The sequence below is a fragment of the Heloderma suspectum genome, chromosome 1, assembly GCF_057233095.1.
Source record: "Heloderma suspectum isolate Gila_16-S chromosome 1, 16-S_ref, whole genome shotgun sequence".
Lineage (NCBI taxonomy): Eukaryota > Metazoa > Chordata > Lepidosauria > Squamata > Helodermatidae > Heloderma > Heloderma suspectum.
Genome location: NC_139458.1, coordinates 133265338 through 133277676, shown reverse-complemented (window position 1 = coordinate 133277676; position 12339 = coordinate 133265338). Strand labels below are relative to the sequence as shown.

General features: G+C 42.5%; 1 protein-coding gene across 5 annotated transcripts in view; it reads left to right on the top strand.

The window, feature by feature from the left end:
* The window catches only part of INCENP (inner centromere protein), a 33740-nt gene extending 24843 nt beyond the window's left edge, over positions 1-8897 (top strand). For all 5 annotated transcript variants that reach the window (XM_084858451.1, XM_084858462.1, XM_084858481.1 and 2 more), the window contains exons 11-18: positions 2438-2547; positions 2630-2750; positions 3174-3296; positions 4131-4306; positions 4548-4662; positions 4863-4961; positions 6018-6168; positions 7471-8897. In XM_084858451.1, the coding sequence (XP_084714577.1) occupies positions 2438-2547; positions 2630-2750; positions 3174-3296; positions 4131-4306; positions 4548-4662; positions 4863-4961; positions 6018-6168; positions 7471-7673 (1098 nt within the window). In that variant the 3' untranslated portion in view covers positions 7674-8897. The remainder of the gene's footprint in view (positions 1-2437; positions 2548-2629; positions 2751-3173; positions 3297-4130; positions 4307-4547; positions 4663-4862; positions 4962-6017; positions 6169-7470) is intronic.
* The last annotated feature ends 3442 nt before the right edge of the window (positions 8898-12339 follow it).

Below are 12339 nucleotides of genomic sequence, written 5' to 3'. Positions count from 1 at the left end.
AGACTATCGCGTGAAAACAGGGACGCAAATGGCGTAGCAGACGCCATTTGCGTCCGGACTTAGCACAGCGATATGGCACGGCAATGGTGGCCAGCCATATCGCCAGTGCTGTGGAGCTGGCGGCCGGCTCCGCAGGATCACCACATGGAGGAGCCGGCCTGGACTATTCCGGAGAGGCGCGGAGATGAGTGCTCCGTTCCGCCACAGACCCCAATGAGGATTCTTGGAATCCTGCCTCACTGGGGTCTGTGGCGGAATTTTCCAACATCCCTAATAATCGCCATTTCTTAGTTCCAGGAGCCTTGTCCATTTTCTTGGTCTAGCCCATCTTATCTTTTGGTCACTTCAGACATTATATTTCTTTAGGGTTACAACTTAAAATGTTAAATGTGCACCTAAAAACATGAAATGTGAATATTAAAAATACAAACTATACAGGTATGTTCAGCAGAGAGCTACAGCTGACTGCAGCTCCCTTGGGGGTGGGGTGGAGGCATAAAGTCAGTAGCAAACCCAGGTTTGCTTTGTGAAATGTCCCTTTAGTTGCAACTAAAAAAAATTACTAACCTATTGCTCATATTAGTTAAGCACTACAGCGGTGCACATAGAAATTCTTTGTATTGTATTCCTTAGGTTCAGTACTTCCTGCCAGTATCACACCACGTGTGAATAAAACTTGCTTTTTTTTTTTTAACTGGCACCCAACAGCCAAGATGATTGGACTGGTTCATGAGAACAATTCATTTTTTATTATTAGTCCTCCAAGTTCTGCCTTGGATTCATTTAATAAAAATAAATGTCCAGCCTTCTAATTGCTTAGTGTAGCCTTTTATCTGCAAAATGGGGGGGGGGGGATTAGGCATTGCAATACTATGGTTGTCTACTTAGAAGTTCTACTCAATGAGACTTATTCCTAGGTTATTGTGTGCAGAACTGCAACCTAAATACAACAATTACACTGAGCAAGAAACTGATAAAGCCCTGGAGATACATGTTTAATATTTAGCAGGGAAGTCATTCAAGTCAGTTTCAGAGCTAATACTTAGATATCCTGTTGCACAGTTCTTTGCTGTGTTAATTGAACCATTATAACCGCTATTGGGAAGAATTTGACGTTCAAGGGTTAAGACTGGAAATGGGAAAAACGCCACATGCAAACTAAAGGCCTAAGGATGCTTTTCAATCTAGGTTGTACCCCCAAAAGAGAGGGAGGCAAGGTGAGAACTAAAGCAGGGCTAAGGTTCCTTCTTATTTTGCTGGCTTCCCCTAGTGCTGATACTTACGGCGCTGAGAAAGCAGAACTGCTGCCTTCTTGAAGAAGGGATGTGAAGCCCGGTGCTGCCAACCGACATGCCGTTCTCATCAGGTGGAGGGAACTTCCCTGGAATGACCCAAGCCTAACCTGGCCCAGGGCTTGCCTCCCCTTCCTTCCCTCTGTTGTGGGTTTGGCTGGCTGGTTCAAATCAATCCATGAAAATCCTCTCCCCTCTTGCTCCCACTTTTGGCTTGTATCTGCCTCTGCTGTTCCCGCTTCAAGAGGGGAAAGAATGGATTCATTTTTCCAGCAGTCAGATTTCATTCTCTTCCTCATGCTTTTTAGCGTACAAGTAGTTTCTTGGTTAAAGACTTTGTCTTGCAACCAGGATTGGCTGCCTCTATATAGGAAAGAGCTCTTGTGGCATGGCAGCTGGGTAGAATGTAATCTGCTTTGCAATGTTTCTGTCAATATAGTCTTGCAGTAATTGTGGAAACAGCACTTGTTTCTATGTAACTAAGGGCACAGAAACTGTCCTGTGTTGAACTGGGCAACTCTGCCTGCGTAATGATATCTTGAGGCCTTTACTGAAGTCTGGCTCTTTCTGGAATGAGTAGGCATTGTGAAGCAACACAAAGTGAAAAGTACTTTCTTTTCACAGTAGCCAGAAATGATTGACATTTTGTTGGATCAGTGTGATTCCATTTCCCTACTCTAAGGCAGCCTTGCATCAGAGCCTTTCTAAAATGAGAACCATTGCTTGCTTCAGGTCTAATCAATATATTTGGGTATTATAGTGTGTGTAGTTTGATCACTAACTGTTTGCAGTGGCTGTAGCTGAGCCGTGGGAGGAAGCAAAGTGTAGGACATGGCAAGGACTGCTCAATCCCCCAGATTGCCTATCTTGTTCTTGACTAAACTGGTGGCCAAATTGGTTTAGCAGTTTGGTGGCTAAATTGGCATTAATATTCTTCCTCATTGCAAATTCTCCTGCCAACATGACTGTCACTGGTAGATGCATTTGTCTCAGAGAAGAGAGAGAGAGAGAGACTCCTCTTTCCCTGGCTAAAACTGCAGTTCACTTGCTTGTCTTGCACTTACGGGTTGCCATACTGCAACAGCTGTAGGAATAGATACTCCTTTTAATAGTGTGTCCTAATATGAGCTTCCTTTCTTACCTAGGAAAAGGAAAGACAACGGTTAGAAAATCTGAAGAAAAAGGAAGAGGCTGAACAACAAAGAAAGCAGAAATTAGAGGAGGAAAAAAGACGCCGATTGGAGGAGATGAAGCGGTATATATGTGTCCTTCCAGTCGCCCCTTTTCTAGTTTGTCTTGGATTTATTTTTACTAATTGAACTCTCCTTTGCTATCAGGAAGCGTGAAGAGCGCCTTCGCAAAGTCCTCCAGGCTCGGGAGCGGGTAGAGCAGATGGAAGAGGAGAAAAAAAAGCGGCTTGAGCAAAAGCTTGCTCAGCACGAGGAGAAGAATGAGAAGGTACAGTTGGATGTGTCCATGGGGCTTTTTGAAAGAATGGGGCCTCCATATAGTAAGAGGAAAAAGCTGTGAGATTGGGAGGTAATATGGTGCTAATATAGCCGACAACTGGGGTGGTAGTGCTTTTAAAATGCTCTTTATATTAGAGGGGCTTTTATATTAACAAGCCTGGACTTCAGAGTGTCATGTTGTAGTCTCTTTGCTCAACAAACCACTCCCTCTCTGCACCTGTAACGTCCGTATGAACAGTAAATCTGCCTTGTCAGCCTTTCCATTTAAAATTACCAAGCATTTTGAATTTTCAGTCTGATATAAAGGAGACACATCTTAATACATGGGATGGGATGAGATGATTTTGGCACCGTCTATATAAATCAGGGAACTTGCCCCATATAATGGCAAAGTGTATATGGCTTATTCTAGGTGCGAGAGGAAAAAATGGCAGAAGACAAAGTTAAGAAGAAGGTGGCTGCCAAGAAGTTGGAAGAACTTGAAGCCCGGCGCAAACAAGAAGAGGAAGTTCGGAAACAGAGAGCTCTGCAGCTAGTAAGGTGGAGGGTGTGTGGGCAGCGGATGTGGTGGCTTGCATAAATAGGAGGCCAAGGCAGAAGCAGAGTAGTCTATTCCCATTTATCATCAAGGCTAAACTCAAAGAATTGAGTTTAAGAATTGAGAGCAAGAATTGAAAGAGGGTTTTCTGTGTTTAAATTTTAACAAATCTTCTTAGGGCTTCTACATTTGTGGTCGTAATCGTAACTTGTTCCTATTTTAAACCACGTTCCTACATAGCTCCTATTAGAATTTGTCTATCTTAGGATTTAAGAAGTGAATAGCGATACTGAATGGTTGGGTTCAGATGATCAGTGGAGAAAAGAAGCCACCATAGCTTCTTTTCCCCACCCTGCACGTGCCGCTCATGCAACCGCCATTTCCCTAACTACCCATGCGACAGCATGGGTTGTCATATCATCTGAACCCAGCAAGTTGCGTGGCGGGGCTGGCTTCCAAACCACCCTGCAAACCATGGCTTGTAGGGGTTACAGGATGGTTTGGAAACCACCCCTCCTGCGTACCTTGCCGGGTTTGGACAACACAACAGCCTGTGGTGTGGGTAATTAGGGAAATGGTGGGCGCACAAGCAGCTTCCGTGGAGCAGGGGAAAGAAGCCACGATGGCTTCTTTTCTTCCACTGATTGTCCAAACCCAGCCATAATTTCAGGTTAGTAATCCCAGGTGGAGGGAGAATTTAGCGAGTGTCATGCTGACTGATGTATACAACGTGTGAAAATTTGCCACGGTCCTTGAGCCCGTTACTTAGACAAGCTGGCTCAAGCTCTCTGCTTAAGAACGCCATCTGGAAGGTAACATCTTCTTTCTTAGGAGGAAGAAGAGCGTAGACACAAGGAGCTAATGCGGAGGAAAAGAGAGGAGGAGGAGCAAGAGAAAGCTAGGAAGGTTGCAGAGCAGCGTCAGGCAGATCTGGAAAGGGAGAAAAAGCTGTCTGCTGAGAGAGAACTGGAGAAGAAGAAAGAGCAGGAAAGGCTTCAAGCACAGCGGTAAGAACAGAATGGCTAAGTACACTTCCATTCCATAAAGTCTTGTATCCACTTTGTAAAACAACAAACAAACAAACAGCTATGGGCGAAGCTGTGAGGAGCAAATTCCAAGACGTAGCCCCCAAAATATATGACTAAGGCTGCTGGTAGCGTCTCTCTCTGGCTAATGCTGGGTTCAGGTCATGGTTAAGGGCATGCTTCCTTCTCCATTTGGATGGTGATGTAGTTTGTTTGCTTGCAGGGAGCATGAACGGCAAGAGAAAGAGAAAGCTGCTCGCTTGCAGAGAGAGCTTTTAGCAGCAGCTAAGGAGAAGGAGCGGCTCAGAAAAGAGATGGAGGAGAAAGAGAGGAAACTGGTAGGAGGCTCGGCCACCACAAAGTGAATGTCTTCCTTACGCTCAGTGTATGTTTGCAGGCCCCTCCCCCAAGCTTTGGTCCTAATATTGATAGGAATATTAAATATATAGTCCATGTGTGCTTCTTCCTAGAGCACGTTCTGTCCTCCCATCACTGGCCCCTCATCAACATTATGTGGTCTTTTATTTCAATTTTAAAGCAGGAACAGCAGAAGCAAGAGGAGCAGCGGCAGAAAGCTACTTCAGAGGTTGAGGCAACAGCAGCTCATAAACAGCTGAATGTGACAGTGGATATTGAGGTGAGCTCTGAACCACAGAGAATAGTAGTCTAAAGGCGTAGTGATGGCCACACTGTTCTGCCGGGGAGCATGTGGTGCAGACAGTACTAAAGAGTACAGGGTTAGGCAGGTAAGCCTGTTGCCTCTGGTGCATTTTTTAGTTTTTATTGATAATGACATCATTCAGTACCAGTAAAGCCACACATAGTTTTGAAACATCCTGCTGCATTCAGTAAAATAAGATCTCTTTGCCCCTGAAAAATGCAACACACCAAAACACAATGTGCATATTTTATTATCTAATACCTTTGTTTTATTTAATCACATTGAAGGTTTACTTCTCCCTTTTGGCTTCTTTTTTTGGTGCTGCCTGATGGTTTTGTGTTTGTTTGTTTTTGCCGTAATAACTTTACCACGTGCTTGTGAGAGGTTTAAGAATCCTTGAATCTCTGCCTTCCTCTGTCTAAGGTATACAGCTTTCCTAGCTGCAAGCATAACTTGAGAGTGCTATGGCAGAATTTGAAAACTACAGTTCAAAGAAAAAAGGAAAGACTTGCCAAGAGCTGGTGACAAGTTTTGTTTTTTTGTTTTTTTTAAAGCCATGGAACATTTAGGCATAAAAACAGGGGTGGAGGGGGCAAGCATATCTACCCACTGGGACTTGCATAGATTTTTGGAAAAATAAGCTAATTCTGTTAATGTAATTGAAATAAGAAAATTTTGTTATGGGCTTCTTATGCCACATGACTAGTGTCAGTTCTGCTGACTAATACTTGCTTACCTCTAAGGAGTGAAGGTACAGACTACTGGAATTATTTCTCTAAAGAAAGCACACTTTTTAAGATCTTACTGCGGTCATTATTGAAGAGAACCGATGCCTTTGGAACTGAGAAAAGAGGTGTATACCAGTTGTTTGAACAAGTGATTTACTCTTCTGAAAAACAATAGAATCTTCCCTAAAAGCCTTTCTAGCAAGTCATTAGAACCTCTCTAGTGGAACATGGGTTCTAATCCAATGACTTGACTTTCCCCCATTTCTTTCTTTCTTTCTTTCTTTCTTTCTTTCTTTCTTTCTAGAACTCGCCTGTCTGTAATTCATACCAGATGACACCACAAGGCCCAAAACAGCCCAAGCTTGATCTGAATAATTATGGGATGGATTTGAACAGTGATGATTCCACTGATGATGAAAGCCAGCCCCGCAAGCCGATCCCTGCTTGGGCTACTGGTACGTTTGAATCCACCTGGGTAGTTTTATTGCATGGTAGCTGAACATTCTGCATATTAAATTATGGAATATGCTTCCACAACGTGTAATGATGGCCATTCTCTTAGATGGCATTGAAAGGGGATAAAGGAGGAGATGTCTATCAACCGCTATTTGATAGTATGTTTAGAAGCAGTATGCCACTGAGTACCAGTTTCTGTGGGCAACAGCGGGAGAGGGTTGTTGCCCTTGGGAGCTTCCGGGAAGCATCTGGGTGGCCACACTGGAAATGAGGTCTGGGGTAGATGGACCGTAAGTGTGATCCAGAGCAGTTCCTAAGTTTATTTAGAAGCAAATCAGAGTTTAGTGGGTATTACTGGGTTAAATGCAGTCTTGGAGGAGCCAGCTTCAGCTCGCACAATGGGCTTCTCCTTGTTCTGTTGCTCTGCAGCCGCCAATGTACCTTTCATATCTGCCCTGGAGGGTTCACCAACCTTTCAGAGCCTGTTTGGAGGGTGTAGGGGAGAGAGATCTGTTCCCTTAGCTTTTTCTATTCCATTGGCCAGCATTGGATCTAACCCAGTATCGATATTTATCCTGAAGGTTGTGACCTTAGTCACTAAGAATATAAATGTTAAGTATTCATGATGTATCTGGAGCCTTGCTACAGGTTGCTTTAAATGTAATGGTTTAATATCTGTTGTGATTTTTTTCTTTTTCAATCTTCCTAAATACAACTTAGGAAAGTGCTAGAAAGCAGGGTGTTTGTACTTCCTGCTTGTTTGAGACTACGTGTGTGTGTGTGTGTGTGTGTGTGTGTAACTTAATAAACAAAACTAAAATACATTACAAAAATTACATAAATATATTTGATATACAGTCTTCCATAAAACTGTGTCCACTACATAATGAAAGAGTGCCATTTCATTCAATCAGTACTGACTATCCATTTTTCCTATGGACCCAGTCCATTAAGTTCTATCTGTGCAGGCAATCTGTCCTGCTTTTAGCTGCCATTCTCTAGCAGTAGGGATAGAAGGATTTTTCAGTGATGGGCCAGGACAATTCCAGCTGCAGTCAGAAGATTCTCAATCAAATATTCACAATCTTTCTGAAAGGACTGGAGTCTTCTTCGTGATTGTTGCTGAAGCCTTCTGTGTTGAAGTGACTGTGAGGGAGAAGGGCAAATCCACCCTCTAAACTATCCATTCTTCCTTGGGAATTCTTGCTGCCTGCTTTAAGAACTCTAAAATAAACAGTAGAACATCTTAATTAAATAGTCCCAGCTGCAAGTAAGTATGTCTGTTCTTCTCTTTCCCCTAGGAAATCAACTAAGCCAAGCAATCATACATCAATATTATAATCCACCTGACACCAAAGTGCTTTTTGGAGTTGTGAAGAGCCCCAAACTGGAAGAAATCTTCTATAAAAGCAAGCCACGCTATTTCAAGCGCACTAGTTCTGCAGTGTGGAACTCTCCCCCATTCCCGGGTGGCAAATCTGTACCATCTACTTTCAAGAGATGATGATGTCTTTTAGATATTGTGTGTGTGGTATTATTGTGCAAGAAGAAAATGTATTTTAAATACGTGCACCTCTTTTTTCTTATCTATATTAATAAATGTTGTACTCTGCTGGAGCTCTTAATACAATTTCTGTCTCTAATTATGGGGGAAGAGGGCAAGGAACCTTGTACCTGAATTGCCTGTTTGTACTGGCTAGACCCAATATTTGGTAAATTCAGCTACTATGACAGACCATGTGGTGTAGTGGTTAGGTCACCTTCTGAGAGAAATCTGGATTTGAGACTAGTTCCAGACATGTTACTTTATCCCCTTTCCTCTGTCGCAATTGATTGCATTTGTTTAACTTTGAAAAATATAATCAGGCATATACATTCACTGATTATAGAGGTTCAGCATGTTTGCTGTGTTCTGCTTAAAATGGGGAAAGACATCACAAACTGGAAGGAAGAAGGAAAAATTCTGTTGTCACCAATACCAATAGAGAGCTTTTTTCTTTTATCACTTTTATGTTGAATTTGTCCACACACTCACCATAGATCCAAACAAAATTTGGAACAGGTGTAGTTATTTAAACAGTATCATTGTAACAGACAACAAAGAAGCTTTTTAACTTAAATAGGAAAAGCTTTCTCTGAAATATGGACTTATAGACATATTTTTATTCTAAAGTTGTGCTGCTTCAGTTCTCTAATCCTGCTCCATTCATCAGCTTCCAGGTATCGCTTCAGATGCTCATTATTGTATAGGTCAAGTTCTCGCAGAGACGGATTCTTTTTGAGAGCTGCTAGAAGATCTTCCCAACACGCCCCAGTCCACAGGAATCCAAGCTAATATACAAGTGCATAAGAAAAGGTTGCTCTTGCCTGCTCACTTTGCAGCAAAGTGAAAACCAGCACACATACAAGAATCTACTAAAAATAAATTTCCAAAGTGGAAGCTATCTTAGCCTGGAATCTTATACACACTTATCTGGAAGTAAGCCCCATTGAAGTCAATGCGATGTATTTCCGAGTAGAAGAATTCTGCTGTTTAATCACTTAATGTTCCTGAAAGAGTTCTGATTTGGCTCTAGTCCAAGAAAGTGTTATACCATAATCTATTGGCCTTTAAAGTACCACAGAATTCTTGTTCCTTTAAAATAAGGACTTTCGGAACCATGTGATTCTTATTTCCTCTATATTTTTAACCATCTATTAATAGAATGAAATAAAGATGATTAGTGTGAACTTCTGGATGTTGCGTATGTGGTATGAAAAGGGGAAGGTCTTCCAGGTCTGAAATTTTAAAGAATCTTGCCTTTGGGCAACAGGTGGTTATACTGGGATGTTAATATTTCCTTGATTGGTTTAGTCCATCCCTTGCCAGATCTGTCAAATTCTTGGTTTCTGAGTTTGATTTTTCCACTCTTAAGTTCCATCCTGTTTCTATATTAGTTTGCAACTTTTAAAAAGTCTGCGCAAAACTTTGTTTGCATTTTCATGCACAATTAGCTGTTGTATTTTTGTACACAATTTTGTGCCATCACTGCCACTCAGCTTTTCAAATTTGAACATCTTTATCATGCTATTTGATCCACTGAAACACAGCAATTACCCGAGTTTGCCTAGCCTACAGTTAGGATGTATGGGGCCTTCACATAAATGCTGCACCCCAGCCTCTTCCTTCATTATGGGCTAGAGCGACAACTCCAGCAGGGACTGGTTTGTACAGAGTACAGAACCAAGATCCACACAGCTAGCAGTACTGAGATTACAGCTGAGCAAGCTGTCAAAGGGATAAGAGGAAGAAATAAATCACATGTTTTCAGTGTAAAACCCATTACTTACAAGAAGCTTTAACAAATATAACTATTTCTTTAACAGAATATTTTTTAAAATGTGTGCTGTTTGTTTCATTTCTATACTGCCCAATAGCCAAAGCCTTTTTTTGGGGGGGGTCACAACAATTCTCTCTCTCTCTCTCTCACACACACACACACACAACATTATACAACATTACATGATACAACACTATAATAAAACAATTAAAAACGTTTAACGTACAAAATTTAAAACAATTTAAACAGTTAAAAACTATTTCAGTAAGCTATTTCAATAATATGTCAGCTGCCTTGAACAGGTCTAAGTGTCCCATCATGTGCCATTACAGGCCTGGGAGCAGAGAGCTGTCTTAACCTGGCATCGAAAAGGTGACGGTGTTGGTGCCAGGTGGGCCTCAGTGGGGAGCTCGTTCCATAGTCAGGCAACCACTCCCTTGGAGGAGGCAATCGGAGGAAGCCCCAGATGTTGATTGTAGTGTCCGGGTAGGTGCTTTGCGGGAGAGGCGTTCTGTCAGGTATTGCGGCCCCAAGCTGTGTAAGGCTTTATAGGTTAAAACCAGCACCTTGAGTCGGGCTTGGAAACATACAGGCAGCCAATGCAAGCGGGCCAGAATTAGTCCTATATGCTCAGACCTTCTGGTCCCGGTTATTAATCTGGCTGCTGCATTTTGCACAAATTGCATCTTCTGAACAGTCTTCAAGGGCAGCCCCATGTAGAGTGCATTGCAGTAATCTAACTTGGAGGTTACCAGAGCATAGATTACTGAAACCAGGTTATCCTTGTCCAGATAGGGGCGTAGCTGGACCACTAGCTGGAGCTGGTAGAAGGCACTTGGAGCAACTGAGGCCACCTGAGCCTCAAGTGACAAAGATAGCTCCAGGACAACCCCCAAGCTACGAACTTACTCCTTCAGGGGGAGTGCAAACCCATCCAGAACAGGTTGAGCACCCTCCATCCGATCAGAAGAACGATCCACCAACAGCATCTCAGCCTTGTCTGGATCGAGCTTCAGTTTATTAGCACTCATCCGGACCACTGTCGCAACCAGGCACTGATTTAGCACATCCACACCCTCACCTGATGAGGATGAAAAGGTGAAGTAGAGCTGCGTGTTTTAGATCTTGGTCTCTAGCTTGAACCTTTAGATCTAGCTGAAACCGCTACTAAAATCACAGTCCTTTAAATGGAAAGGGAGGCGTATTGAGCTGAATATTAAATATTTTTTAAAATCCTGACACGGTTTCTAAAGATGTACTCAGCATCACATCTACTTTGGCCTGGAGGCTTCTCATTTGTTTTATGAAATTCATCTTAAAAAAGACTGATGAAGTTGAGGTGAAGTCAAAAAGCCATTGGTCACTCATCTGAGTACCTGCAGTTTGTAGTATGGATGCATCAGCGCTTGGCAGAGCTTTGTCAGTCCAACATCTCCAATATAGTTACAGTCCAGGTGGAGCTCTCTTAGGTTCTGGTTTTTAGGAACGAGAGAGGCTAGTTTTCACATGACTTAGATCTGAGGTTAGAGCAGCGTAATCTGAAAGGGTAAGTGTATTCAAGAGGAACTTTAAAAATAACTATTTTGTGAGTTAAACCCTATTACACAAAGAAATACTACTTTTATACCTGTTCTATATCAACCCCTATCAGTTGCACTGGATTACTTGACCTCATCATTGGGAAGCAGCATCTCCCTCCTGCCTGAATGCTTGAATGGGACCCTTCCTTATTACTATTCATAGCTCAGCAACAAAGCACATGGTTTGCTTTGTATTTCTGGTCATAAAAGGATCATGTAGACAATGAAAGATGTCTGGCTGACACCTGGGAGAGCTGCTGCTGGTAAGTAGACAAGTGGGACCGACAACAAAATGATGCAGTGTAGAGTGGTTGTTCACGGTTCCAGGCAGCCATGCCCACTTCTGAATACTCCATTCCCTTCCTCCTCTTCCCCACTTTTCTGGTCCCCTGCCCCAACAGAAATTCAATGTTCTCTGGCCACTGAGCATGCTCAGTTCTCACTAGGCTGCTTTGCAGTGTATGTGTGTGTGGTGGGGGTTCCCCTAAAGTAGGGGTCCCCAACATTTTTGGACCTGTGGGCATATTTGGGAACCTGAGACCATGCTGTGGGCACCATCACAAAATGCCTAATCAGTGGAACGCTGCTTTGGTGTCTACCTGTCGTTTCTATGGATCTTAGGCTGCGTCTTATTTAGCAAAAACTTCTGTGTCTGTTGGATGTCTCTTTAATAAGGGATTGTCTAATTCAGCTAATTGCTGGAGGTGCAATACAGCTAATGCTTCTTTAAACATATCAATGTCCAGTAGTTACTTCTTTTGGTGGGGGAGGTTATTATACAGATACATTTTGTACTGGAACAGTCTTTAATGTTCACTGATGTACATGCTGTTTTGAATTATTTACCTGCTTCATGGAAATTAACCAATAGTCAACATAAATAGATTCTCTGTGCCCTTTTGACATCTAAAAAACTGATATTACACCATTGGAAGGATAAACACTCACCTCCTATAATGCAATGGACAGAGGACCTTGCAATGCTTTCAGTATGTGAATGGGTGGCATATAGATGCTACCTTCAAATGGATACTTCCTTGGATATTTGGTCCCCTTTTATTGAAGCCATTGTATAATTTCTAGAAAGGTGTATGCATTTCAAATCCATGTACATATATTTAGAAAATGGATTAAAAAAAACAATCGGGTGCCCATGGGCGCCATGTTGGGGGCTCCTTCACAGGTGCCATTGAACGTGCCCGCAGGTACCACATTGGAGACCCCTGATAAAACAGTACATAGAAACTTTCTGGGTTTTGATTTAGTCCAC